The sequence below is a fragment of the Trachurus japonicus genome, chromosome 21, assembly GCF_045865225.1.
Source record: "Trachurus japonicus isolate A0001 chromosome 21, Traja_1.0".
Classification (NCBI taxonomy): domain Eukaryota; kingdom Metazoa; phylum Chordata; class Actinopteri; order Carangiformes; family Carangidae; genus Trachurus; species Trachurus japonicus.
In genome coordinates this window covers 15,549,891-15,577,768 of record NC_140927.1, presented here as the reverse complement: position 1 = coordinate 15,577,768, position 27,878 = coordinate 15,549,891, and the positions used below count along the sequence as shown (strand labels likewise).

Below are 27,878 nucleotides of genomic sequence, written 5' to 3'. Positions count from 1 at the left end.
GATAGTCATTATTTGTATGTTTATTGATGTACCCATGCATTTATGTATTTTTTTATTTGTTTTCTTTGCATTGAATTTATTATCATGTATTATTTACATTTACATTCAATTGTCTATTTCACAAATGTGTTACATTTTCGTTTGTTTTGTTCACTTTAACAAATAAAGCACAGCACTGATTGGCAACTATAAGTATTTTTTAAAAATATATATTTATATTTATCATGTTTGTTGGGGTTAGTTTTTTGGAAGACGTTGTTCCGCTCCAGGCCAGGAGGGGGCGATGATGACCTGAGCGGCGGCATCCACAACTCGTTTCTTCTTCAGAGCAGAAGAAGTGAGAGTGAGAAAGTGTGGTAAAGGTGATGTGCTGGTCCTGCCAGCAGGCGTGAAGTTACAAAGTTCAGGTTCAGCCTGTGCACACCAAAGAGAAGTGCGACAACTTTACACTTTTGCATCGACACCATGGCTCAATACGCTCGTGTTTCAGGCTCCGTGGGACTGATTACTCTGCAGAACCCGCCTGTCAACGCGCTCAGGTGAGTCACAGACAAGGCTACAGAGCTTTAAAAAACAAACAAACGTAAACACAGTGTTTGTCTTGGGGGCGAGAAGGGGGGGGGGGGTGTATATCACTGACACTTCATATGTCGGGAGGAAGAGACTTTATACAACAGCTACATTTGTGCATAAAAAGGTGCACGCGAGATAACTGTGTGCAAAAAAGTGTATTTGAATTGAAGCCAAGACAAACAAATAGTTTGCCAGGAGATGGCGTCAGTTTGTGTTTTACATGATGAATTGCATTTTATGGTATTAGCTACTGTAACAGTGCTGTCTTATTGAAATGTGGTGCATTGTTATGAAAAGGTAATCTGCCACTTGCTTACAAAGAAATATAGGGGAGACCGGGGATAAAGGGATGGTTGTAAGCGCAAATCACTTTCACCAATAAGGGATAACATTAGAGTTATGTGATCAATATCATGTGTACCCACTCCCTGACATTGCATGTGAATTTGCATGGCTGTGTCAATAAGTGATAGGTTTTACAGCCAAAAAACACTTTTTTAGGTCAGAAACTAATATTTTGGACCAAGCCTAAATTTTGACTAGTATCGATACTGTTTAAGTTTGAATTAGGTAACTTGTATAAGATGAAAGAGCAGATTCTTAGGTAAAATATGAGTCATTTCATCAATGTTTATTTTAAACCACCATGGTGGTACAGCTAGTCAAACAATGGCTGACAGGGGTGGGGATGGTTGTTACCTTTGTTGTTGTGTATTACTGTAAGTGTCATTAAGTGTCACCATCTTCCCTGGAATTGTATGATCTGTTTCTGACCTCCTGTTGAAGGTGTTCAGCATTCACTGGTATTATCAGATAATACCAGTGAATGCTGAACATGTATGAATGGAAACCTTCAACTGGAGGTCAGAGCTTTCTAATGTTAGGATCCACACCACTGTCACTGTTCTTCATTTAACCATCAGTGATGAGTTCTTGTTGTTCATACTGAACCATAGGAAGATGCTTTAGTGTTGGAACATGCACAATAAAGAGGTAGAGGACAAATGAGGGTACTCTATGTCAAAATGTCATAAGTAAAAGAATGCTATATCAAAATGTAAAAAAGAAAAAACAAACGAAAATATTATGATATGATCTGCATACTACCTATTGCTGTAACATGTTATGTCAAATGTCATAAGTAAAAGAATGTTATATCAAAATGTAAAAAAGCAAAAACAAAAGAAAAAGATTATGATATGATCTGATCTGATTATGAAAAAGATTTTATTCTGTGGGTAATGGGGGCGGGACTAGATAAGCTTTTGCTTCTCCCGCTTTCCCTTTCGGCCATGTGTATTGTATTATTTGAACTAAGATGAAGTGTGATGATGATTATTTAAAATGACATGCCCGAAATAAACAAATTGATTGATTGATTGATTGAAAATTTGAGAGCCCTACCATGAACACTCTGCAAGTTATGGGACTTGAGACAAAAAGTGTTACAACCATCCCCGGTCCCCCCTAATAAGTGTTGTAATACAGTGGTACTGAGGGGACTGTTGAGTTGAACTGTTTTCTATTTCTGATTGGACTACTACTACTGTTATTTTAACAGACTTTAATCCAATGTGCTGTTGTTGTGGTTTTTCAGATTCTGTTCTTAAAGCAGATAACAGCGGCACGGCCGTTTCGGCTAATGCTGTGTTCAAGGCAGGCTTTTGAAACCGTAAGTTACAGCTTCAAGTCACAACTACGACTTGGTAGCGTTCCAGGTAACCCGTAGCTCGTGTTTTTACCGTCCTGTTGTCTGTGAAAGTTCCCTATAACGGCCACTCGTAACTTCCGACCCGTGAACTCGTACCAGATCGAACTGGTATGACTTCACAGGAAGGAAAAACACAAAGTACGAGTTTCCTTGAACGCACCATGAGTTAGCAGCCCCCGCCCTTGTCAGGCATCAATTGGTCCTCGTGCTACGTCACCACATTCACGCGCATCCCTTGGCTGCACACACAGCCCTTCATGCCGTTCTCTCCCCTCATTGGATAACACTTGTATCCCACAAGGAAAATTTTCTCCTCGGGTTACAGCAGAGCAGAGTGACGGAGAGACTCGTGTTTAGGCTGAAATACTTCATGTAAGTGATTGCTGACGGAAAATAGGACTATTTAGGACTTATATTAACAAAAACATTCCACTGATATCTGCTTTAAGTGTAGGCTAATTAGTGCTGTTTTGTTTTGTTTGGTGCGCTGGAAGAAATTTTCCAACCCAGGTGGACAATAAAGATTTATTCTATTCTATTCTATTCTATTCTTTCACTTGAGTAAAGAATCTGAATCCTGCCTCCTTCTCTGACCTAAAATCAGCTTTATCCTATGAACAGTGGGGCTTTTGAGGACATCTCACACTCAGCTCCTCAGGCTCAGCTTTATTTGTCAGCTCAAACCTTTAAAACCTTGCTCAAGGGCTCCTCAGCTGTGGTAATAAAAGACGGGCACTTTTCTGTCTCACTTTTATCCTGTCCACTTTTCTTTTTAGGCCACTGCTGATCCATTTTATATAAACATAGTACATAATCTATGTAATGTTTCTAAATAATGCATATCTAAGGGATTTAACAGATTTCATGATACACTATGTCATGGCTTTTATTTGCCATTTACAACAACTGTTCATGGTGGCATTCAAGTGTGGAACCTTAGAAAATATAAGCAAAGGGAAAGAAAAATCACTGCAGCACAAAGGTCTGTCCCTTTACAATTTAAACAGCAACAAATTAAAAAGTCAAAATTCAGTATGAAGAAGATTGCCAATGTAGTGAGTGTAAAACTAAACCTATGAATACTGTAAACCCACCACCATGTAAAAATGTGTTATATTTTGTACAGTGCTGCAGTGAGGCAAGGCATCGTTGACACAGTGAAGAGGGCACTCGGTGATCCAAAGGTGATGTCAGTGGTCATCTGTGGACAGAACGGGGTATTCTGTGGAGGTAAGGATGATTTTCTCTTACTTCCTGTTACATCACAATGCAGAAACAAGTCCAAATCTGCCATTTTTTGTTGATCAACACAGCCTCTGCTGACTGCCATAATCTTTTGATCTAGAGTCCATTACATTCTGGTTGATGAGTTTCATTACGTAGAACAGTCTCTCTGGTCTTCAACAAGATTTAATCAATAACCTTCATAAGCAATAAAATCATTTCAGTGCTATAACAGGTAAAAACTAACGTGATTGTACACACTTTTTAGTGCCAAAAGTTGTGTTTTAATGCACTGCTTTCAATTAATAATCACCAAACTGTAATTGAAATGTTTAAATGTTTTAGACATTTTCTTTTGTCTTTGCTCCACGGTGACACATTGAGAATAAAAGCAGTTTTAATGGATTTTAAAGGGACAACGAGGAGTTTTGGAAAAGCGAAGCGTTTTCACACTACACTTATGAGCCTCCGCGCGCACCGTGAAATTCTTTGACCAGCGCAAGACGGACTCATGTTTTCATTCATCAATAATTACAGTTAGAGGTTCAAAGACGATCACATACCGTCGTAGTTCCGACCATAAACGGTGATTCGGCGGCGTTATTCTCATGACTCGCCACGGAACCGAAAGTAAAGAAAGCTGGTCGGCTCGACCAGCATCTCTGCCACCACTAATAATAACAAAATAACGATAGAGACAAAACGATATATTTATCGAAAATGGGCCCATTAACAAGTGTCGGTAGCGTAGATTCATCCACATTAACGTGAGACTTTTTTTTATAACCAAATAGAAACTCCTCGTTGTCCCTTTAATATTATACTTTATCATGTTATGATTTGTTGTATGCTAAAATGCAGAAAACTATCATGGAGAGAGGAAACAGAAATGAACAAGAGGGGATGTTAAAACAACTGTTAAAAGAGAATAGAGCTGGAGTTCATTAAAAACACGTCAGATTCACAGTGCCAAGTAAATAATTGCACAAAAACGCTCAGATTAATATCCCTCAATTGGTCATGTTTATTAAATAAGTACAAATTCAATTCTGTGTTATTAAATAAACATGAAGTGTTGAAAATTATAAAAGTGAATCTGCACACACTTTTTGTCTTAACTCACATTCATTCATGGAAAAGATTCATGCACATCGTATGTATGCACACATATAGACCTGCTGTGACAAGATCCTGAGGCCCATTGTCGTGTCACTCATCTCGTCATGTTGCAGCACAAAGTACAGTAGTACACATCTCCTTAAACATCCCAGTTCTGTGGTGGCTTGTTAAGTCACCAGGCATTTCATCCACATGAACATGTTTGGGATGCTCTGGGTCTGTGTGTATGACAGCATGTTCCAAATCCTGCTCATATCCACCAAATGCACAGCCACTGAAGAGGAGTGCTCCAAAATCCCATGAGCCACAATCAACAACCTGAACAACTGTGTGCAGGAGATTTTGAAAAATCTTTGAAAAAGTCTTGAATTACAGCTCATGAAAAATGGGAGCAAAAACAAAATTGTTGCATTTATATTTTTGCTAAGTGTGTTTATAAAGTGTCTGCTACAGTTGCATGAAGCTCAAGGTGACATCTTCCAATGTCCCGTTTGGTCTTACATTTTTAAAACTAAACTGCGTCATCATATGAGACACATGAAATCAAAGAATATCTAGTATTTTTGATCAACTGATTTGGTTAAGTTATTATCAAGATAGTCAGCTCTAAAAGCAGCATTCTTTTTACACTAAAACTGTGTAATCTCCCATTCAGAGGGATGTGGAAGCAGATGCACCTCGCAGCATCACTGATAACATCACCAGTTTAATTTGTATAACAGGGGCCGACATCAGAGAGTTTGGGACGAGCATGTCCGGGCCTCCGCTGGTACCGATGATCCACGCCATCGAGGCTGCAAACAAACCGGTGGTGGCAGCCATAGAGGGAAGCGCTTTAGGCGGAGGCCTCGAGCTGGCACTTGGCTGTCATTATCGAGTCGCACACTCCAAAGTAAGTTCACACTTCAGACCGCCGCGTCTCTCCCTGTCAGTGTCTCTCTACTGTCTGTGTCAAGCTGCATCAGTGTCTGTTCAATGTTACAGAGTCACTGGAAACGTGAATTGCCGTATTTCATTATTCATTAATTCAGTCAATCTATATTAAGGACATGTCTCATGATTGGTCCATAGCAGGGGAAAAAATCCACAATAATTAGACATTGATATAATTTATTTCTTAAAGTGAGACCGGTGCATTTTTGTTTTAACATTAAAGAAAAAAAGACATTAACCAACACCTTTCCAGAGGTAGAAAAGACAGTGGTGGCTAATTCTGTCAGGTTCAAGAATATATTTTCCCACCCTTTTTAGCCATGAAATAATAGGTGTAATGTACTTAGACACACTGTTCGGTCAGTGCGCTCCATTCATCCCACTTTCTGCCTTCCAGGCCAGACTGGGGCTTCCAGAGGTGAGTCTGGGTCTGCTGCCAGCTGCAGGGGGAAGCCAGCGTCTGCCAAGGCTCATCGGGGTCCCAGCTGCTTTAGACCTCATCACCACAGGTAGCAATGACGGGTTAACCTTGTCTACTTTTAGAGACTGATTGTTGCCAGTTTAGGCTGTTTTTAGAGCAAAACAGCAGGAACAGGTCGAGAGTAAATCTTAAACAATCATGAAAAACAATAGTTTGCTTTCTCTTCATTTTATATACAAAACAAAGAGTTTTGGGACAAATGTGATTTACACTGTATGCACACAAGGGTGCAGCCATTGGTAGTTTAGTGTGATGGCCAGCAGGTGTCAGCATGTGTTTATGTTTCCCATCTTCACTGCCAGTGAAACCTCTTCAGTAGGTCTATGAAATTTTCTTCAATCACTACAAGAAAAGTTTTCTTAAATCACTTAATCACCATATTTCAGCATTTTCCCTTATTTGATGAAGTTAACTAGGGAAATGTTTGTGTCAAAGTCATGAGACCACTCTTATGTTAATGCTTATCTAGTCATTTGAAATGTCACATGTCACTCACATGGACCCTCATTATCTCTCCTCCTCGTCTGCCACAGGCCGCCATGTCACTGCTGCCGAGGCGCTGCAGCTCGGAGTAGTGGATCAAGTTACTGAGCGCAGCTCTGTGGATGCAGCTGTAAAGCTCGCCCTGAGTGTTGCAGGTGAGGCACAAAAAATAAAAGAAAAAACACATAAGAGCACAATGCACCCTCTGGTATAAAACTTGCTCTTCACTGCTTTAAAAAAACTGAAGAAAAAGAAAACCCTCACTCAGTAGAAAGAACAGAAATCCCTCCTCGAGCAGTTATTTTAGGCGAGTCCGACCTCAAGAAGTGTCGACATGTAGGTTGTAGAAGTCAAAGGAAGCAGAAAACACGGCAGGCAGATCCTCCACCACAGACGTCATAAATGTTTCATGGCTCTGTCAGATGTGCTCTGATGTCTTCACTGCTTTTGCTGTATTATTCAGAAGGGCGAAAAGGGACAAACTTTCCTAGAATATTAATAATGGGCCCTCGCCACACATTGAGGGGGATGAGGATTGCCCTGCACTCGTAAATCAAACTCATTTACCCACTGAATGGAGCGTTAAAGTGTGCCACGTCCCTGCAGTTTACGACAAATGATTTCTCAGTCTGTGAAAAGCATCACTCCGTTCAGATTCGCTACACTGTGATAACACTACGGACCACACTAGTAGGCTCAGCCTGAAATATAAATGGGAAACCAAACCCATTTGAAGACTGATTTTATTGTTAAACACTCCTTTTGATATGCGTTTGGTTTTCCCACTGCTTCATCCTATTTTTTTCTTCAAAATTATTTAGCAGCAGCCCTATTTAGATGCATTTTTTGCAGTTATTTTTTCCACTATTTTTTTTCCCACTGCGTCTTTTGGAAACATGCATATTCGCTCGTCTTGAGTTAAAGATGAAAAGGATGACGTCATTTTCATATCTGCTTTCCCGTTTTTCCTGTCTTTGTGCTAAGCTAAGCTAATCCTGGTGCCCCGGCGTCGGGTTCATATTTAATATACAGATGTGAGAGTGATTTGCTCAGCAAGAAAGAGAATGAGTGCATTTCCCAAAATGTCAAACTAATCCTTTAAGCATTTAAGAACGTTGTTGTGAACCGGTGCACAAACCACCCACTCTGATGTGGTTTTGTGTTAACATTGTCCGTGAGGTGCATGAGGGGAGGGTGTGTTTTGTTCAGCAGAGCCTCAGCAGAGCCTTTGATTCTCCTGCATGAAATGAAGATGATACGATGTTTGTGTGACTTCAGGTAGCGAGCTCCTGGCTCTGGAGATGTTTGCGGTCGGTTTTACTCTGCAATGAAGGTTCCTTTCCAGGGCAGTAAAATTAACCTGTTATTTTGTGCATAATAATATTGTGCCTTTCACAACGAGTGCAAAAATGTCAACACCAAGTCTCAAGGATTGCAGGTAAAAAAAAAAAAAACAACAACCCAAAAAACATTTGGCAATCAAAAGATGATTACAGTCTTTCGCTTTTTAGAAATGCTTTTTTTTTTTACACACTCACAACACTGCCAAAATGACTTTGAGTGGGTGAGAAAGTGAGTGTTGTTAGTAAGGCTAAGGCTTAGTGTGCGTCAGACAGAAAAGCCAGCAGTACACAAGATGGGAGATTTGAGGAGATCGAATCAAAATCTGTGAAGATTTTTTTTACAGATACGCCAATCTCCAGTTGATTAGCGGAGGGGAGGGGGGGAAATTAGCAGCGGGGGCAGAAAATGTTTCTGAATTTACAAATTAAATGTATACGATGCGTGGAGATGCACAGCTGATGAGTCAGTGAGCACAGAAAAGATTTGGCCTGTCACATCCATGGATGCAAACATGAGACACTACAGCTCTAATACAGTATCACCTGGCAAATGGAAATATTTTTTAAATAAAAAAAGCAGTCTGTGCACTGAAATTGATGCACGTGTGGGCTCAAACACGCACACATATTCCACACAAGCACAGATTCAAGTGTCTCGTTGGTGACAAGATTAACTTTTTTTACCCCAGTAGTCGCAACATCTGCCCGCTACATCTGTCAGGACAACCAGGCTTCCCACTCGCCGCACAGCAAATCCACAGCTCAACCATTTACAGATTAACTGCTGCAATAATGCCCTCCTAAAGTACATTGGATTCACATTGCACTGCCACACAGCATCTGACTGACATTTCACCCTGGACAGTGTCCATTTAACCGGCCTGAGGTGACCGCCACCTTTCGCTCCTCCTCTCTCGTATATGGATCGGGACAATTGTCTTCGATTGTAGTAGTTTATTATTTGATGAAGTGGGTGTCATGAATCAGATGTGGCTGTTGTCTCTTTAAGCTTCACCATGGTGACCCACTTTCTGGCCCAGACCCATGGCTGAGTGTAACTCAGTGGAGCTGTGAAGGATTCTGACTACTGTCTCATGTAATCATTTCAGAGGCGACAGGAATGGGAATTAAGATGCTTTTAACAGGGTTTTAGTAGAGTGGCCTTCCTCTTCCCTCATTGTTCCTGAGCTGAAATGGTCACAGACGGGAAGTCTTTTGCTGTAAAGTTATTTTGGTGGCCCTAATATTAAATCTTCTCATGTAGTTTCACCTGGAAAATTGCTCCAGTATTGTACCACTGCTCACGGGCTCACAGAGAATCACAAGAAATTCAATTTCCCTCGCTTTATGCTCTCCAGAGTTGGAAATTTACCAACTTTGTCCCCCAGAACCAAATAGTTGTTTTTCATTTTGTTTGAGATTGGTCTTATTTAAGGTGAACGGTAATGGTGCAGTGTCAGGGTCCTCGCGATTAGTTTGGAAATTGTCTGTCAAATCACCCTGCTCTTAGAAGCTACTGGGGTATCTAGCGAATTGGTAATTATACCGAGACCGAACAGGCTGACCAGAAAGTGGAAAGAAGAGGTGTCATTGAAAACCCAGGGGATATTTCACCGTTTAAAAAAGTGAAATTATGTAGGTATACAGTCTGATTTGCTGTATAATTTTAACCCAGGACCAAAAGTGACGGAGCTTCAAGTTTTTAAAAAAGTTTTTCCCCTGGAGTATCTTTACTTCTATGTTTCTATTTCAGGAAAACCCCTGGATACCCGTCGAATAAGCACCTTCCCATGTCCGCACACCCCTGATATGGATGCTCTGTTTGAGGGGGCGATGCAGAAGGTGCAGCAAAGTGCCCGTGGAGCCATAGCACCGGTGGCTTGTGTCCAGGCGGTCCGAGCAGCTGCCACCCTGCCCTACGATGAGGGCATGGAGCGGGAGAAAGAGCTGATGGCCACTCTCTTCACCTCAGGCCAAGCCCGCGCCCTGCAGTACTGCTTCTTTGCTCAGAGAGCTGTCAGCAAGTGGAGCATGCCCAACGGAGCCCGCTGGGACTCGAGCAAGCCCAGGCCCGTGCATAAAGCAGCTGTCATCGGTAAGAGCTCTGGGCTTTTAATTTCTAGTTGTCTGAGCTTTCAATAAGCACATGCACGTTGACTCATCAAGCTATCTGTACGGCATCTTCACATTCACGTTGCCTATGGAAACTAAGCCCTCATGTACAGTTCAGCTGAGTTTAAATGGCTGAACTCTCTCTTCCCTGCAGGGAGGATTGGATGTATGACAATCTGGATATGTGAAGCTCAGCAGCTTGTCTATTAAAATTGCAAGCTTTGGAAAAACTTCATGCTGCCAGGCCAAGACTGCTTATAGCGTAGCATTGTTAATTTTGTCTGTAGTCACCATGTGATTTTTTTTTTTGCCACCTAAGGTCTCGGCACCATGGGGAGAGGCATAACGGTGTCCCTGGCTCAGTCGGGGTTGTCCGTGGTTGCCGTGGAGACCCAGGAGAAGCAGCTCGTGGAGGCACAGCGGGCCGTGTTGGGGATGTTGGAGCGAGGGGCGAAGCGACGTGGCACGGCCGCCGCCGGACTCGGTAAAATCACCTACAGCGGCAACATTCAGGCCGCGGCAGATGTTGACCTGGTCATCGAGGCCGTGTTCGAGGACATGGCGCTGAAGGAGAAGGTCTTCCAGCAGCTGGCCGCCGTTTGCAAACCGGGCACTTTCCTGTGCACCAACACCTCGGCGCTGGACATCGACCACCTGGCCTCTCAAACACCCAACCCAGAGCTGGTGGTGGGGATGCACTTCTTTGCCCCGGCCCACGTGATGAAGCTGTTGGAGGTGGTGTACGGACCGCGGTCCTCCCCTCAGGCCGTGGCCACCGCCATGCAGCTGGGAAAGAAGATGGGCAAAGTCAGTGTAGCTGTAGGGAACTGCCAGGGCTTCGTGGGGAACCGCATGCTGAAGCCGTACGTGGAGCAGGCCTTCTTCCTGTTGGAGGAGGGGGCCACGCCTGAGCTGGTGGACCGAGCGCTGGAGGAGTTTGGGTTTCCCATGGGCGTGTTCAGGATGTCAGACCTCTCTGGGCTCGATGTGGGATGGAGGGTCAGGAAGGGGTACGGGCTAGTGGAGTCTGGTGCAGCGTTGGGGCAGCAGTCTAGAGTCCGACAAGGCCGCCGTTACAGCCCGCTGGGCGACTTGCTCTGCGAGAAAGGTCGGTTTGGTCAGAAAACCGGCAAGGGCTGGTACCAGTACGACAAACCCGGCGGTCGAGTAGCCAAGTCCGATCCTTGGCTCCACAGCTTCCTGGAGGAGTACCGAGCCCGGCACGGCCTGGCGGCACGCCGCATCGACCCCCAGGAGGTGCTCGAGCGCTGCCTCTACGTTCTGATCAACGAGGGCTTCCGCATCCTGGAGGATGGAATAGCTGCAGGACCCGAAGACATCGACATCATCTACGTGTTTGGCTACGGCTGGCCCAGACACCGCGGGGGCCCCATGTTCCACGCCGGCATGGTGGGGCTGCCGAGGGTCCTGGAGCGGCTGGAGCACTACCACCAGGCCCACCCGGACGTGCCCCACCTGCAGCCCTGCAGCCTGCTCCGGAGGCTGGTGGCCAGCGGCAGCCCGCCCGTCCACAGGTGGAGGGAAGTCATCAAGAAGCTCCACAGCCAGCTTTAAATGCTACACATTTCAGCTTTGATATCTTAAAGGGATAGTTCAACGTTTTGGAAAATTGGCCCGTTGCCATAATCCCTATAGTTTTAGGAGTAGGTTTGTTACCTTTAATTGTTGGTGCAAGCTATTTTTAGAACGGCGGAGCAGAGCCGCTAGCTGCTCAGAGCTACGCTACGGAAGCTCATGGGATTTCTTGGTTTCCCTCATCAAATTTCGTCTCGTAACGTTCCGTTATTATCTCATAGCGTGGTGAATGTGCCGGTCACAACTTGTCCACGAGAGCGTTTTGGAGTTGTTGGATTGTGTATTTGATGAGTTTGATGAGGAAACCAAGAAATCCCATAAGCCTCCGTAGGATAGCTCTGAGCAGCTCGCGGCTCTGCTCCACCATTCTAATAATAGCTTGCACCGACAATTAAAGGTACCTACTCCTAAAACTATAGGGATTATGGCAATGGGCCAATTTGCCAAAATGTTGAACTATCCCTTTAACACACTGTGACGAACACAATGAAGTACACCTGCACTGTGTTTTTTACTCAAATCCTGGTGGTGTTATAAGAGTTGCTTTTGCTTCCTGTGATTAATAATCTTAATATCTATGAGCTCACACTGACTCAACAGTTTCAGGTTCAGTGAGTTTTTGTTGACATGGTAACAAATATGTTGTTTCAACTTACAATGCCGTACACTGATTGTATCCTCGTCTCTGATATTTTTGGCTGCCTCATGTATGTGAACGAGGGTGGACAAAATACTAGAAACGTTTTCTTTATACTTCAACTACTACCAAAGTTATAATAACCCTTGAATAGCCTGTGAAAGAAATGAATATGGGAGATACAGTGATGTGAATATCTTACTGAAGTCTGATCTGTAACAGATGTCTCTTAAGATCTCAATCAGCAGGTAATCAAGTTGTTTTTCCTCCTAACTAAAGAATCATTCCAGATTTTGCTTATACACGGGGTGATTTTTTTTTACTGATTTTCCTACATTAGGGTTGTTTTCTTAATGATTAATTTATCATATTTTTTATTTTCTTTCCTGCATGTACCATGTAACATGTAATGATATGTCTGTCTAAATCTATCATCACTGCCTTAACAAATAAATGTCACTTGAGTGTAAAGCAACTGCACTGATGAATGAATAGTAGCTGCTGTTTGCTGTGTTATTCTTTTTTTTTTTTTTAATTATTTCAAAGTCCAGTCCACCGCTGCGTTTCACTTGATTGGTTTGATGAGTGAGGGATTGATTTCTGGAAGAGCAAAGGGGAAATGTTGTTCCAGTGTGTGTGTGTGTGTGTGTGTGTGTGTGTGTGTGTGTGTGTGAGAGAGAGAGGTTTCTGTTTTCTGCTGACTCAGATGCAGCAGTGACAGAGGAGCCGCTGACACACACAGGATCCAACCGCTTTTTATATAAATCAATGGCTCATTCCCGAGGAAATCTCTCGCCCTGCAACGAGCAGATGTTCGAGTCGCCCCCTGGCGGCTGAATTAAGCTCCACACCGAGCAGCTGGATCACACTGTATGTACTCAAACACCCAGCGCTTCTGTTTTCCTTCTCATTTGAAATGTTTCATCACTTCAATGAAATTTCAGTTCCTGATTATTAATATTATGTGGAGGTCTATGTATGTAATATAAATAGATAATTACATAGATGATACATTTGGATATAATGAGAAAATAAAGCTGATAATTAAATATGCTCGTGTTGGTAGGTTGGATGTGTTAATTTTCCGAACCGGACCGCTGTGTTTTGAAGTTTTTCCAGGCGCTGATGAAAGCCTGGGTGTGTGTTTGAAGTGCACAGGGCAGCTGTCTTTGTGTTTGTGGACTCCTCCCGCTGTGTGATGAAGTTCAGATGCGCGCCGTTGTTCCGTACGCGCGTCACCAGCGCGCAGAGGAGCTTTTTGCCGACGCGAGGGGAGGATGGATGTGTGGATCACGACCACGGGAGGCTGTGAATCTGACACTACACCTCGCCTCCTCGTATGAGCACTAACTAACCCAGCTGCTGCTGCTGCTGCTCCCGTGGACGGACACACACTCTTCCAGCACCGTCCGTCTTCCAGCGGCTGAAAAACGCTTCCTGTGGGTTTACGTGGACCGTAACGAACCTCGGCTCAGTCCTCCACGGTTATGCTGTAGTTTTACACCTACGGGGCTGTGTGCGTTTTGTGCGTTTTTCTTTGTTTTTAAATAATCCAGGAAATGTTGGCATGGCCGCCTCGGGAGCACAGAAGTGTCCGAAGAGTGAGAAGTTGGACGAGGCGCAGGCTTTGGCCAAAAGCTGCGCGGGGAGACCAGACTTCCTGCCTTGTGATGGACTCTCCATCTGCGCTACGCACAGCCACGGGAAGTGCTTCAAGCTGCACTGGTGCTGCCACTTGGGCTGGTGTCACTGTAAGTTTGTTTTACGTGTTTTTTAATGGCTCCCTGCTGTACCAGAAATCTGTCTCACTGTCACTATAAAGGCAAAAAATACTCTGAACATTTGGAGATCAGGGGCACGGTGTGAATGCAGTAACATCAGCTCACTGTGAGACCACATATCGACTGAAGGGAGAGGAGAGTAGTACATTTGGACAAAGCCATTATAGAAGATATAATACGAGTCGTTATGAGAGGTTATGTAAAGGTTGACTGACTCCTCAGACACGATCAGAGGAATCCTTTTTATTTAATTTTCACATAAACTTCAAATACACATTTCAACAGCCTTTCTTGTAGATTCACTGCAACAATATCTGTCAAACTTCATCAGTTATATTTAGCCCAGCCTATTCTTAACCGCAGGCAAACCTTCAAAGACCCCCTCATATGAATAGATTATATGGTCTAAACAATGGAGGTTGAAAAGCTGAACAGGGTTATGTTCCAGCTCATGGTTCCTGTCTGTATCTGCTCTTGTTTTTAATGGCTGTACATGAAGTGTGTGGCTATTATATATATTATATATATTTTAATATTTAAATCAATACCTTCACTGTGCATATTGTAGGCTACATCTTAATGAAAGTCAATGTCAAGAGTGAAAAACACAAATCATTGTATGGGGTGAGATAAATTTTAGTAAATTCATTTATTTAAATGATAAGTAATGAAGCTTTGGATACTAACACCACTACTACTACTAACTATATTGATTTTTGAAAGCTATTTTTGAGTCCTTTAGTTCACTTTATTTTGGACTCCAATGCTTCATGCACTGCTGGTTATTGTCTGTCTTTCATATCTTTTTAAGACCACGTCCTTCAAAAGAGTCTGCACGTCGTGCCTGACTGTGAGAGCACAGGTGTTTATTTTCCAGAACATCAAAAAAGTGCACACCCACACGCACGCTCCCGAGAAAAGAAAAAAAAAACCTGTCAGCCTTCCTTTACTTCACCATTACTCAGAATACTTCATGACGTGCATGTTGACCAAACACGCTTGAATCATCACTTTCATTTCTGCTTTTGAAGTCTCATGATGCTGCTGGGTATTTTTCTAATTGTCCACTAACAAGTTAAGTACTGTCCAAGGCCTCGAGACCCAAGGGTCTCTTGTTCCCCTCTGTCAAGGACTTTCACTGTTGTAAGGAAAGGAAACCATAAAGAACACATCAGTCCTTTCTTTGTAATGATTACCATGGACAACTCTAGTTCATTCAAGCCCACAGGCTTCCTCTGTAAATACAGCTACAATACCAAATGTGTATTAATGCACAGCTGAAAATAGATCCCATTTTTTATTCCTCTATTGGCAACATTTTTGATGAAAATGAAAGATCCCAAAATGAATGGGCTCTGGAGCAAAGAGATGAACTTACGCTATACATACAGTATTTTTTGTTTTGGTCTTTTCGTGGCAGGAAGGAAAATGTGACATAATGCCAGTGTAGACCTTTTAAAGTACTTTTAGCCACAATCATTTCACATACTTAGACGATGTCAAGTAGTCAGACAAAATCAGTTGCCATTGTTTGGTCACAGGTCGAACCTAAAGTGATTTTAACTGAACTCTAGAGTCCTAATAGCATTTATATTGACTATTGAATTGCCTTTTCTGGTAAAGCACAGGGCTGCGGCTCCACTTGCGCTATTTCCATTGCTCTTTGAGAAGTGTCAGTGGCAATTTCAACACCCCTGTACCTCGGACATTTTCTCTCCACTTGAACCTCTCACGACCTGACACTTTGACACCGCCGCGGAATCCCAATAGCTGTGCTTGAACCTGACGGGATGTCCGTTTCTTCCTGCTGCCCTACGTCACCCCTCATCACTAGCTCTGGCCCTGAAAATCCTCAGATCAGTGTGAAAACACAATCACTATCCACTCTGCATCAGTCAGTTGGGGCTTATAGTGTGCAACTGCGAGAGTCACATTGTAATCTTTGCCATGTAATCATTGGATTTAGATGCCTGCCTCCGTTCAGAACGAGCCAAGTGATTTGAAACATCTAATGTGGCAGAAAAATGATGAATTCTGTCCAGTGTTTATTACGAGCCACATCCGGGATTTGTGAATCTCGGCAAAGTCTGCTCAGTGTTACATCATTTGTAAACATTTAGCCTTGCTCCTCCTCTCTCCTTTGAATAATTCATGGCTCTGACAGAAAAGGTGCTGTGCAACAAACATGGAGACCTTTGTACACATTATATAATTCAAGCTCGTTTTGCTATAGAAGAAAGAGCCAGCCACGTCACAACGGAGGTTCTCGCCCTCATATCTCTTTCCACTGTAATTCATAGATCTCTGCATGCACCACAGTGGGAGTAAACCAGCTCAGACTGCTGAATCAGGCCCAACCAGGAAACCCACTGAGAAAAGTATACCGGTGTGCTTCTGCATGCGATGCCGACCTGCTCCGCTGCTCGGCTCACTCCCTTCTTTTCCGACAGATGCATAATAACGCTGGACTCAAAACAGTGACATGTTGTTTTGCCCTTATCTCGTCCCGTTTTTCATTTCTGAATATGCCTATGACTGTCGCCTGGAGAATGAACTTGTTCTGAAGCTGATCATTGTGCATTCACCGCAGGAAGCCGTGCTAGACTGCCTTTTTAATTACATTTTTTAATAGGTTTCCAGGGAGACAAATGCAAAAGGTCATTGGGCTCAGCATTTAAATAGTCCAAAACAATTTATTTCTATTTTTCTACCTGTATGGGATAATTACCTTGACTTAAATGCCTGGCTCCTCCAGTTTCCCACATGCTGTTGCAAACTGTATAGTGTCATAATGTCACTTTCTGTGCTCTAGAGTTCACTAAATCATCTTTAGAGACAAAAAAACCCCAAAAACAAACAAAAAAAACACGATGTTGTTGCTTTTCCTTCCAGCAATTACTACTTAGTTGTAGCTTTGTTGGGAAGTTTGGCAGAGAAAATGGGAAAAACTGGTATTGAATGTAGGAGGAGGCAATGTTCCCAGCTGGTGACAACATCAGTCCAAGCCTCTCATTAGTGGTAATTGGCTGTGTTTAGTGTCACTGCCAATATGTCATGTCTGATGAGAGTTTTTGCTCACAGCAGCACTGGAACCACCTGGTCTGAGAGTGTTTTTCTCTCTCCTTCTTTATCCCCCACTAACTGATTACAATTACCAGACAGCAGTGAATTACTCATTAAGAAAATCTAACAAAGTCTAATGACTCCTGAGCAGTCTTGTCAGTCTGTTCGTATTCTGTCAGCTCTCACTTTGTACGTTACAACTTGTACTTGTGTTGTAGATACAAGAAAGTGGGATCTGTCTGTCTGTCAGACTTCCTCTGCAGCCTCATCTGTCACACCATGCAGCTGGAGTTTGCAAATCTTTCCAAAGGGGAAATATCAGAGGTTTATTGGATTGAAAGCTCTGACCTTTATTGATCGATTTGGGGACCAGCTGAAAATTTACTGCAGCGGTGAATCATGAAAAGATTCACCTATTATTAAAGGATCAATATATAGTCAGCACAGGCCTGAGGGAATGTTTTTTGATCGATTGTTCGTGTTTGTGAACCACAGTGTTTCGACCAATTTAACTGCTGGGTGTCAGTGATGGAAGCAGAGCAGAGCAGCGCCAAAACAAACGTTCAACAAGTTTGCTGCTATATTTTACAGGATAAGTCTGGATTTTTTTTTTCAAGTCTCTACAATGCAGCACCATATTTCCTGTGTGCTCGCAGCTGAGCAAGGAAGTAGTCCCAGAAACAGAGAATGAGGAATTAGGTTGTAAAAAAAAAAAAGAAAAAAAGAGAAAGACAGACTTTAACTTTGTAATAAACTCATTTGATTCTGCTAACTCAGGTGCTGTAGCCTCATATTAACTCTGAGCTGAACTTTATTTGCACAGAACAAGGTCAATGGATGAGAACTATCATTCAATTAGTTCAAATGAAACCCGCGTTGCCTAATTGTTGTTGTATTTGCTCATGAAAAGCCGGCTGTGGACTTTGTTGCCTAGGTAATTCACTTTCAAAAGGTAGTGAACAGAGTCGCCTTTTATCCACTGTTCCTACACAGATGCTACATCTGTGATGGTTTGCTGTCATAATTATACATGGAGCAGCTCGCTAGCTTCCTCCGTTACTCATTAACAAAAAGACTGACAATTTTCTCTGATGACATTTTGACATGTCACAGGAGGAAAAGCACATGTGTTAAAGATAAAAATAGTGATGGCTGAATTCTTTTCAGCTTCTTCCATGTCAAGGTGTTACTTGTAACGTGTTTTCCCTATGACAAATCAAAAATTGGCATTATCTGTTTATCATAATGAATAGTGACGTTTGAATTTGGTATGATATTACAGAATTGACTTAACAGGTTATTTTCTACTGGATGTGTCCTTACATCCAGTATTGGCAGAAGAATGATTACAGTGACCATCAACTCTTGAAAAATACATATATAGTCATATTAGTAGTGTGTAAAGATAGATTTTCTTTCCTCTAAAGTTGGCATACTATATGTTTTTTTATTTATTTTTTTTACAACTTTAGCATTTAACCTTAAAAGCAAAAAAATGGAAAAGAAAAAACAATCTGACATTTAGTACCTTTGAGGCCTTTACAGGGGTTGAAGCTAAATGTTAACAATGGAGAAACAGACCAGAGCGCTGCATTTTTTCATTATGGTGACAGACTAAATGCTGGTTTTTCACATGGGCTGTAGGTTAGGAACAGCCTCTGCCTCTGGAGGCATCAAACAGGAAACAGGAAAAGGAGTTTCTCCTGACGCTGGGTCAGACCATCCCCTCTGCTGAAACCTGAAACTTATGTTGTTGCCTCAGCTCCAGCCCCTTTGTTGGACAGATTTAAACACAAAGAGCAGCGGATGTGTGAGCAGACAGTTTCCACCGGCCAAATGGGTAGAGCAGCTGCTATGAAGAATGATAACAATCTGCTAAGATCATTTATTTTGTTCACTCAGCTTTGCCAACATGCTGCTTTGAGCTGATTTACTGCGTTTAGACTATCAGACTGCACATAAAGACTGCTGGTTCTGGCTCAAACATATAAAAAAAAAAATCAAACCGAGGGGGCTGTTAATGACTCAGTCCCCACTGAGGCTTTGATATAAGCCGATATTAAAATGCCATAATCTGTGAGAGACAGTCATGCTCATTCATCTTGACTACGTGTTGAGTTTGTCAACAAGAAACCTCAGTTTCTCAGTATTTTCTTTCCAGCTGCAGTCTGAAAGATGAGGGCAGAGCTGAGATTTGGACAGAGTGATGTTGAAGAGAGTGAGAGACGGTAGATGGGCTACATGCTGCATTATTCAGATCTATCAGACTATCTCCAGTATAAAACCAGAGTGTGCAGTTGTCGGCCAGCCACGGGCCCAGGAGAGAGCAGAGGAGGCTGTGGGAGATGGAGGGGGTTGGTTGCAGAGGAGTTGGAGCTCCTCACTCCTCCTCCACTGTACTCGTCCTCTAGAGAGCAATCTGTAACTTCATAGGGATGAGCTGCCTGTTTTCTTTCTTTCTCATTAACCTCCTGCACTGTTGTTTTTCACCATAAATGTGTTAAAAACATATTTTGGCTGTCCTCTATCTCCCTATTCAAACTGTTTAATTATTCTTACACTGAAATAATTATTCCCCAGTTTCTCTAATATCTCTATCTGATATATTTTTTTATTAAATCTTCCCCTCTCGCGATACGTGATACCTCTTCATTTCCACATTCAAAGTTTGTTCCCTAATTCTAAAGTATGGGAGAGAGGGGTCACCTCCACGGCTTTTAACTGCAGAAGTCATGCATTCATAATTAGGTCTTTGCCGTGAAGAGCTGTTATTTCTTTTTTGATGTGTCCAGTGGATTAATTTACATTGCCTGTAGTTAGTGATCTCTCACATCCCTCAGTGAACCCATGGCTTTTAGTGGCATTTCATGTTAACGCAGTTAAAGGAGGGAAGTAAGGAAAAAGGTGGGAGTCTTTCGCCTGACTCAAAGTGCAACATGTCCTGTGGCTGCGTATTATTCTGCTCTATCGAGGCTGCAGTCAGAGGAAAACATGTTGTATGTGATCCCTCTTGATTCGTCTCAGTATGTTTGTGGATGTAATGTGGTGGGTCTGCAGAAGAGCTCTTGATGTTTAATTCTGTGGCACTGACTCAAAACCCTGACATTTACTGTGGATGCTTCAGGTGGCTGATTTTGTTTTTTCGTTAATGTCAATCATCAATGTAACATGGCTTGAAATCTCTTGTGACATCATGTTGTCTTTGATTATCTCAAGGAAAAAGAAATGCATTGCAGAAGAACAAAAAGACGTTTGGCACATCACCAGTTAGCTGCCTTTTTCTTCTTGTTTTTTAGTCCTCACAATTAGGGGATAATCTAGTGATGTTCTTTCTTTCTTTTTTTCTCATTGGCATCAAATCCCATCAAAAACTGTTTTGTCTGTGTTGACAAAACCAGATATGGATTAATATCCCCATACCCATTTTGTATGGTCTGAGTGGAAGGTGTGTGTGTGTGTAATAATCACCAGAGTAACAATCCACAGCTGGAAACACTCCCCCACTAAAACACAGTACTACTTATCCTGTGTGAGTAGCATTGCGTGCAAGTGCTCAGCTGTTGTAGTTACTTGTGTAGCCTTTTATTTTCCTCTGGGAGTGGGAGGAGTAATGGGCTTGGGGCTTCATTGCAACCAGACATTACTTGGACTATAGTCTACTACAGTATATAGGGGATATATCCATAAAAAGGAAATACATAATGGCTACCCTAATACCCAAAACTAGCAATGTGGGAAATTCTGCTTTTTTTTTTAGGACATCTTGTCAGTATGGAAACACATACACACACTCACACACAGGGCAAAGTCAAAGGCCGCCTTACAACTGACATTGTCATGCGACAGCTTCAGCACTGGGCAACACAGGGCCAGAGTACAACTGAATATCAATAAAGCTGCACAGACAGTGTCCACTGGCTGTCAGTTACTGTTAGTGAACAGTCAGGACAGTGTATAGCTACATGGTAGTCACACTTCTGCATTAGCTTGTTTGTCCTGCTTCTTCTGAGATTTTCGTCTCAGGCCTTTCATGTTGTACGTTGCTGTTCTTGTTGATACATAAGCAGGATTGGACATTTGCAGCAACCAAAGTTTTGCCACAGGAATTTCAAATTAAAGGTCCCATGGAGAGCTACTTGTAAAAAATAAAATAGTCATGAGTTCAGTGATATTCACCCAAATGCCTTACCCTGGAGGTCTGATGTCTAAACATATCTGATGTATTTCCTGTGTTATAGAACATTGCAAGGACAGTTTTAATGTATTTTAAATCCTGCATCATTTACATCCATGTTTTCCCTTCTTCCCGTCTTCTTCTTTGCCTTTGTCGGCACACTGCTGCAGTTCTTTGTGTGTTATAGCCCCCAGCTGTTGATCAGAGGAGTAGTGTAAAACTGCTGGCAAGTATGTAAATCATATCACCCACATGCTTGTGCATCAGCACAATACAAAACAAAACAGGGACGTGGTTGTAAAATATGTAAAAATGCAATAAAGATAGTATTTCTACAGGAGAGTTTGAAGACTCAGAGGATCTTAGCAGATGCAGACCAAGTCATGAAAAAACAGAAAGTTGTGTTCGGCTTTATATTCTGCTCTCTTGGTATTTGAATAGACTAAGTGAGATTAATCTCCCACATAACACTGTGACCTCTGGGGGCCCAGAGATACAGTGATATTTCTAAATAAGATTAATTCTGAATTCTGCAGACGCCTTAAAAAATCCACAGACAGCCTGCGCTCCATCTGCAGGAGCTGTTGAGGACACCCAGCGTTAGCTCCATATGCCTGTCTGGTTTGTTGTTTGCCTATGCGTCCGTCTCTCCCTTAGAATTGCTCTTGGTATTTTAAACTCCAGATGGATGAATGCAATTAGATATAATATGCTAAAAACGAAATGTCAACACATTGCCCTCTACAGCTTTAGCACTCATTTGTTGCCACTATCTTGTCCGCCTGAATGGGCTCGTCTCTGTCTGAGCATGGACCATTGAGTTTCTCTCATTAAACAGAGGACGGTTCCTCGTCCCTCTTTTGTCTGTATCAACGTTTATGCCTGTATTTTGTGTTGTTTAGAAAGTAGACGGACGTCGAGCTTCCGTTACAGCTCCCTTTAATCTCCTCATGTTGGTGGATAGTACATACAGCTTCGGTGACGATATGGACGCATGAATTTTTCTGTCACTTATTTGGTTGAAATAAACGTTTATTTTATGCTGGAGAGAAAAAGAAATGTTTCATCAGCATTACAAACTCCCTTTGTCCTTTCAGCAATGCAAAACAGAGCCACTTCTCTGTGAAGTAGTTTGATGTTTTCACTGTAACCTGGGAAAAGGGTTTGATTGAATGGGTCCCCCAGCTGCTGAAACAAAAGACAAGGACACGGAGTGAGAGGAAGTGATGCGTAGGCCTGTCATCTTCTGTAGTTTCTCTCTCTCCGGGGAGCCAGCTAAACACACATCTGAGCTGCACTTTTGAGGAGCAGCACGGCTCAAAGTCGGAGGCAGTGGGCTGCAAACAATGAGTAACATTTGGGAGCAGTAGTTTTTTGCACACACACACCGGTGCACAAGTCTCCAAAATGGGAGACACAATCATGAAAGGCGTTGTTAATTTTTTGTGAATATGGGCTTTCTATTCATGTGACACTGTACAGTACAGTACTAATCCATTATGTGACTAATCCAGATGTAAATCGGCCCCACGTCCTGATTCCTGAGCGGTGAACGTGGTTGTGTGGCCTTAATTCTAGGTGCAGTTTCATCATTTCTCATTTGGGTCTTGCATCAGGTTTGAAGGGTTAGAAGTGACTGCTGTCCTCAAAATTAAACTAGGCTTCACTCTGGCAGCAGCAGCTCAGCTCTTCCTCAGATGGTGAGAAAGGTATTTTTTTGCCTTTGGCAGCATAAAACACTGTGATGTGGAAAATGGAGAAATAATTTATTATAGACACACTATATGCTCACAGTCAGCTGCTTGGCCTCTTCCAAAATGTCTCCTTGGCTGAGAGTGACTTGAATATTGTCATGATAATTATTATTATCATTATACAGCTCTGGTATGCTGCTGCTATGTTGCTCTGCCAATTACTACTACGTAAGCGTGGCTATATGATGGGTTCACATTTGAAATATACTGTGAATGTTTACACAAAGACAAAGGAGAAGAAATATAATATATACTAATATTACTTGTATGTTCTTCTATTCTTTCTTATAGGTTATAGTAAATGTAGGATACAATTAATTTATGTACATACAGTTAATCGATTAAAATTAAAAAAAAGGCAATTTTACATATAACACATCATACTTGTTAATTAATCGCATGCCTTAACGCGTTAGCTTTGACAGCCCTAGTGTTTCTATTTAAATGAATCACAGTTTTCAGAGTGCATACGTACTATGCTGCTGCTCAAATTCTTGCTAAATCTTTCCATTCGTTGCCATATTTACTATTTTTATTAATTTATTCATTTTGTATGAAGTGCAAAATCGCATCCTTGAATTGTAATGGATTAACTGTAGGTACATAAATTGCATCCATACTATAATAAGAGAGGAAAATAAAGGTAATATGAGTCTATATAATTTTTAGTATTTAGCCCTATTTTTTTCTTTTAGCAGATACAACCTGTAAACGTGATACTTAATGTTTTATCACCTTTAATTAATATGGGAAACATGCTAGAAAGCAGTTGCATAATAAACACCTCAGTAGACAAAGCAGAATTAGCCTTCATTGCAAATCCAGCCAATATTCTCCTTAACCCTGTGTTGGTCTCCACCGGCTCTTAGCTGCTAAATGCTGCACTATGTTCACAAGCTGGTCTCTATCTTTGTCTGTCAGCTGTCAGCTGTCCGCTGCTGAGCAGGTGGTGTACAGTGGATTTGAATGGATCAATAGTGGATCGATACGCTGAGAGATGCTCAAATGCTCTTTAGTGCTGCCACTGCAGCTATGTGTCTTTTTGTGCTTTAGTCACTGTAAGCAACAACTTCCGCTGTTTAATCCACTTTCAGTATAACAGTACTGATTATAGCAGCTTTAATATAAAGAATCTGTGATTTTCTGCAGCCTGGACCTTAGTAGAAGTAACATCTAAACATGATTTCCTGTGCTTTTTTCTCCCTTCCTCCTTTAGGTAAATATGTTTACCAACCCATGACCAATGTGTGCCTGTTGCCGAGCACAACCGTGCCGCCTGTAGGCTCAGAGTACAGCAACACCATCGACCTGTCCGTGTCTCTGGCTGAGCGCTTCCTGAAGCTGGCGCCCTGCTTCCGCTCCCCGCCTCACCTGGAGTCGCCTAAATACTGCGTCATCGCGGACCTGTTTGTGGACGACTACATCGTCAAGCGCATCAGCGGGAAGATGTGCTACGTGCAGCGCCCCCTGCCGCCCTTGCCGGAACCGCCTCGACCTTCCACCCCTTCCCCACCGCCCACTCCGGCTACACCACAGTTGCCCCAGAATCCTGCTGCTCAGCCCCGGCAAGCGGTCAAGCCCTCGTTGCCGCCGGCCCAGCACAAACCCTCACCTGCTCCTGCACAGCCGGCCCAGCAGGTGTACAGTGAACACAAACACCCTTCCCCGGTGGATAAGGTAAAAGGCCCCAAAATGGACCACTGCTCCTCTCCGTCGAGCTCCGAGGACTCCGGCATCAACGCGCTGGGTCTGCACTACCTGGAGTCCTGCGAGGAGGAGAGCGAGGAAGAGGAGGACGACGAGTTGAGCACAGATGGAAACTCCAGCCCCGGCAGCCTCTGGGATCAAGACGAGTGCTCTGTGCTTTCTCCCTCCAAGTCCATGATAGAGATCATAGAAAAGATCGAAACAACTGTGTAACTGTCGTGACGTGGACGTGGACGTGGACACCAGCTGAGAGGGAGAGTCACATTAATTACAGTAGAGTCCACAGTCGAGGATTTATTACACTTGGACCAGTAGAAGACAAACCCTCCTCCTTAATGCCTCAGCAGAGCTTTACCGGGTTTGTCTGGAGTTAAATTGTGTTTTCCTGCAGGCAGGCAGAGGACTGTTACATCTGCACCTGCACACAGCCTCTCCTCTGTCCACATCCCCTGCATGGAGTGAATTTCTAGAACTTACTTACTACAATAAAAGGAGAAAAAGGAAGCACAAGAATATCAAGCACATGCACATTGGACCAAATAGACCCCTTGTACATGGCGATTATACCGTTAGAAACCTGAAAATACAAAAGAACATAAAGTGGGTGCACTTCCCTGTGAGGGGAAAGTAGAGAAAAGTGAGGCATTTTTCTGAAACATCTCTGGAAATTACTGAAGTTAAAGGTGGTATATGTAGTTTTCATGATGATAATAATAAGCAGTTAGGTAATTGTTAGTGTTCTGGCAGTCAGACTTTATTCTGATTCAACATTCAAGTGGCAGATAAGTGTGCCATTTCTTCTTCTCTGGTCAGTGGTGCCACCCACACGTTAGTGATTCTGTCACTTCAGTATAATAACCACAAGGCCAGCTACCTCTTAAGGGCCTAAATCACATCAGCCTTTTAACCCATTAATTACAAAGCTCCGAGCCGCTGGCTGGGACAACCCTGCTTTTATCAAGTTGTGGATAAAATTCAAAAAAAAAGAAAGAAAAAAAAACATCAGCTCACAGTTTGTCTGCACTTTACTGGCACCGACACAAGCAGTAGTTAGGTAGGTGAGTATTTGACAATCAAAGATCACACAGTAGAAGCACATTCCCTGCCAGTGAGGACCACAGATCCTCGTGTACCTTCTAAAACCATTTAGCAGACATTAACGCGTCACTCTGACCGGCTTTTTCTGCTCAAGCTGAACTGAGCTGCAGTGCCGTTCAAGGTTAAATGGGGCGTTAAGCAAAACATGACTTATATTGACCTCTCCAGCGGCCAAGAAATTAAATAGCATTGACGCATCTCTGGCACAGCTACAGTGACATCAGCAGGAGTCACGCTGTCACAGCAGAGAGACACCAGTAGTGACGAGGGAATATATCTACTACATTTAAACTTATGAATTAATAAAACTGCATCGTTATTTGCTTTCGGGGCTTGAGAGTGAAGTGTGCTGTGATGCCGACTAAAAAAAAGGAGGAGTCTGAGTTTGACTTCATGTCACAGCTGCTTTGTGCTACAGGGCAGGAAAACTCACTTGATGCACCTTTAAAAGAAGATAACAGTAGGTATGGAGTAGGATGGTGAATAGGTGTTTTGATGTTGTGATGGACATAATATTATAGGAAATACACTCAGATATGAAATTAGTGCGACAGCCCATTATTAGTCAGTTAGTAAAATGAAACTGGGCTGTTCTTTTTGTTTGTTTTTTGTTTTCAATGTTTAAAGAATTATATATTTCCTGGAGAGTCAGCAAAACATCACTCAAGTGTTCACAGATATGTATTGCTACAATGCTACAAGCACTAGAATAAAAAAAAACATTTTTTGCATGATTGCATTGATTTGAGTCCTCCCCCGTCAAAAATCATTTTAACAAATTTATGTTGCAATGTGTTCAAAGAGCACAAATCCTGTATCTGTTCTAATTTGAATAGTGTTTTTTTTATTTTTTATTCAGGGACAGCCCTTAGCATTACACTGAACACAGTCCCCGTTAATGCAGTTTAAAACCTGTTTTGTTCTTATTATTGTTATATTATTTTCATATGAATAAATCTCAATGAAACTCACTCTTGTTTTCTGCCTCGGTTTGAAATGCGTGTACATTTTCCTGCACGAAGAGAGTTGAAATCTTGCATTCAGACTTCCTCCTCCTGACACAGATGACTAATACTCTCCTGAGTTTGAGTGGAAAGGTAAGGCAGAGTGAGAAATACACCAAAAATTGAGTCATTACTTTAGCTGTGGTTGTTTGTCTCCCCTGAAACAACGTGCTTTGTTTTTCATTTTTCCTGTCTCTCGCTCCCTCCTTTGTAACCTCTACTCACTTGTGCTGCACTGGCATAGAGAAATGACGTCAAAGTGAGCAGCTATAGGGCTGGAGAGTATTAAAATATTACCTGTGTCAATACTCAAGAAAGACTTTACATAAGAAAATATACTGTAAGTTAGAGCCAGACCTCTCCACCTTCGACCCTTGTGTTTCCTCTTATTGATCCACACCATCAGCTGAGGCAGAGTCCTTGTGTCCTCTGGGTCTCTGTCCCAGACAGTCTTCTCCACAGATTGTCTCGCAGCTGACTCTATAAGAGACCATGCAAGTGCCTTTCTCACCTTGACTTCAAACCTAAATTGATTTCTCCACGCTTCCCTTTTCCCCGCATTGTGTATATCGATTCTTTGTATTCAGCTAGTGCGAAGAGAAAACCAAGGCCGGGATAAAATGCTAATCAGTTTATATAAATGTACATCACCTATTCTGCTTGGTGATGAGGAGGAGGAGGAGGAGTGAGCAGCTGAGTGCTCGAAGAGAAGAGAAGAGAAGAGAAGAGAAGAGAAGAGAAGAGAAGAGAAGAGAAGAGAAGAGAAGAGAAGAGAAGAGAAGAGAAGAGAAGAGAAGAGAAAGTGTGTGAGTGCTACGACAGGCGCAGGAGAGGAAGCGCAATTAAAAGGACGATGATGCAAGCACATGTAAAGTCCTTAGATGGACGGTGTGTGAGCAGGAGTGTGTGAGTGTGGTCAGACACACACATGGTTGCATGTGCTCCAATATTTTTTCTTTTTTTTAAAGCCAGCGACAGATATCACTAAGAGATAGATCACCATTACTCCTAATCCCTGGCAGCAAAGTCATTCAAGTGGCAGGCACACTGGGTAGTGCAGAGCTCACAAACACACATTCACACAA

The 27,878-nt window shown here is 42.6% G+C and overlaps 2 protein-coding genes across 2 annotated transcripts; both read left to right on the top strand.

The window, feature by feature from the left end:
• Positions 1-344: 344 nt before the first annotated feature.
• On the top strand, positions 345-11,674 carry ehhadh (enoyl-CoA, hydratase/3-hydroxyacyl CoA dehydrogenase). The gene is made up of 7 exons (XM_085765002.1): positions 345-539; positions 3,411-3,514; positions 5,350-5,519; positions 5,958-6,069; positions 6,575-6,679; positions 9,621-9,962; positions 10,299-11,674. The coding sequence occupies exons 1-7, from the start codon at positions 466-468 to the stop codon at positions 11,552-11,554; spliced, it is 2,163 nt and encodes a 720-aa protein (XP_085621128.1). The 5' UTR covers positions 345-465; the 3' UTR covers positions 11,555-11,674.
• Positions 11,675-13,409: 1,735 nt separating this feature from the next.
• Positions 13,410-26,760, top strand: LOC146964923 (UPF0524 protein C3orf70 homolog B-like). Its single transcript, XM_085764998.1, has 2 exons — positions 13,410-13,963; positions 24,201-26,760. Exons 1-2 carry the CDS (start codon positions 13,780-13,782, stop codon positions 24,902-24,904), a joined length of 888 nt encoding a protein of 295 aa, XP_085621124.1. The 5' UTR covers positions 13,410-13,779; the 3' UTR covers positions 24,905-26,760.
• The last annotated feature ends 1,118 nt before the right edge of the window (positions 26,761-27,878 follow it).

Coding starts and splice junctions, on each gene's coding strand:
- LOC146964923 (XM_085764998.1), top strand. CDS start 13,780: ATGGCCGCCTCGGGAGCACAGAAGTGTCCGAAGAGTGAGAAGTTGGAC. Junction 13,964..24,200: donor CCACTTGGGCTGGTGTCACT/GTAAGTTTGTTT, acceptor TTCCTCCTTTAG/GTAAATATGTTTACCAACCC.
- ehhadh (XM_085765002.1), top strand. CDS start 466: ATGGCTCAATACGCTCGTGTTTCAGGCTCCGTGGGACTGATTACTCTG. Junction 5,520..5,957: donor ATCGAGTCGCACACTCCAAA/GTAAGTTCACAC, acceptor TCTGCCTTCCAG/GCCAGACTGGGGCTTCCAGA. Junction 9,963..10,298: donor GCATAAAGCAGCTGTCATCG/GTAAGAGCTCTG, acceptor TTGCCACCTAAG/GTCTCGGCACCATGGGGAGA.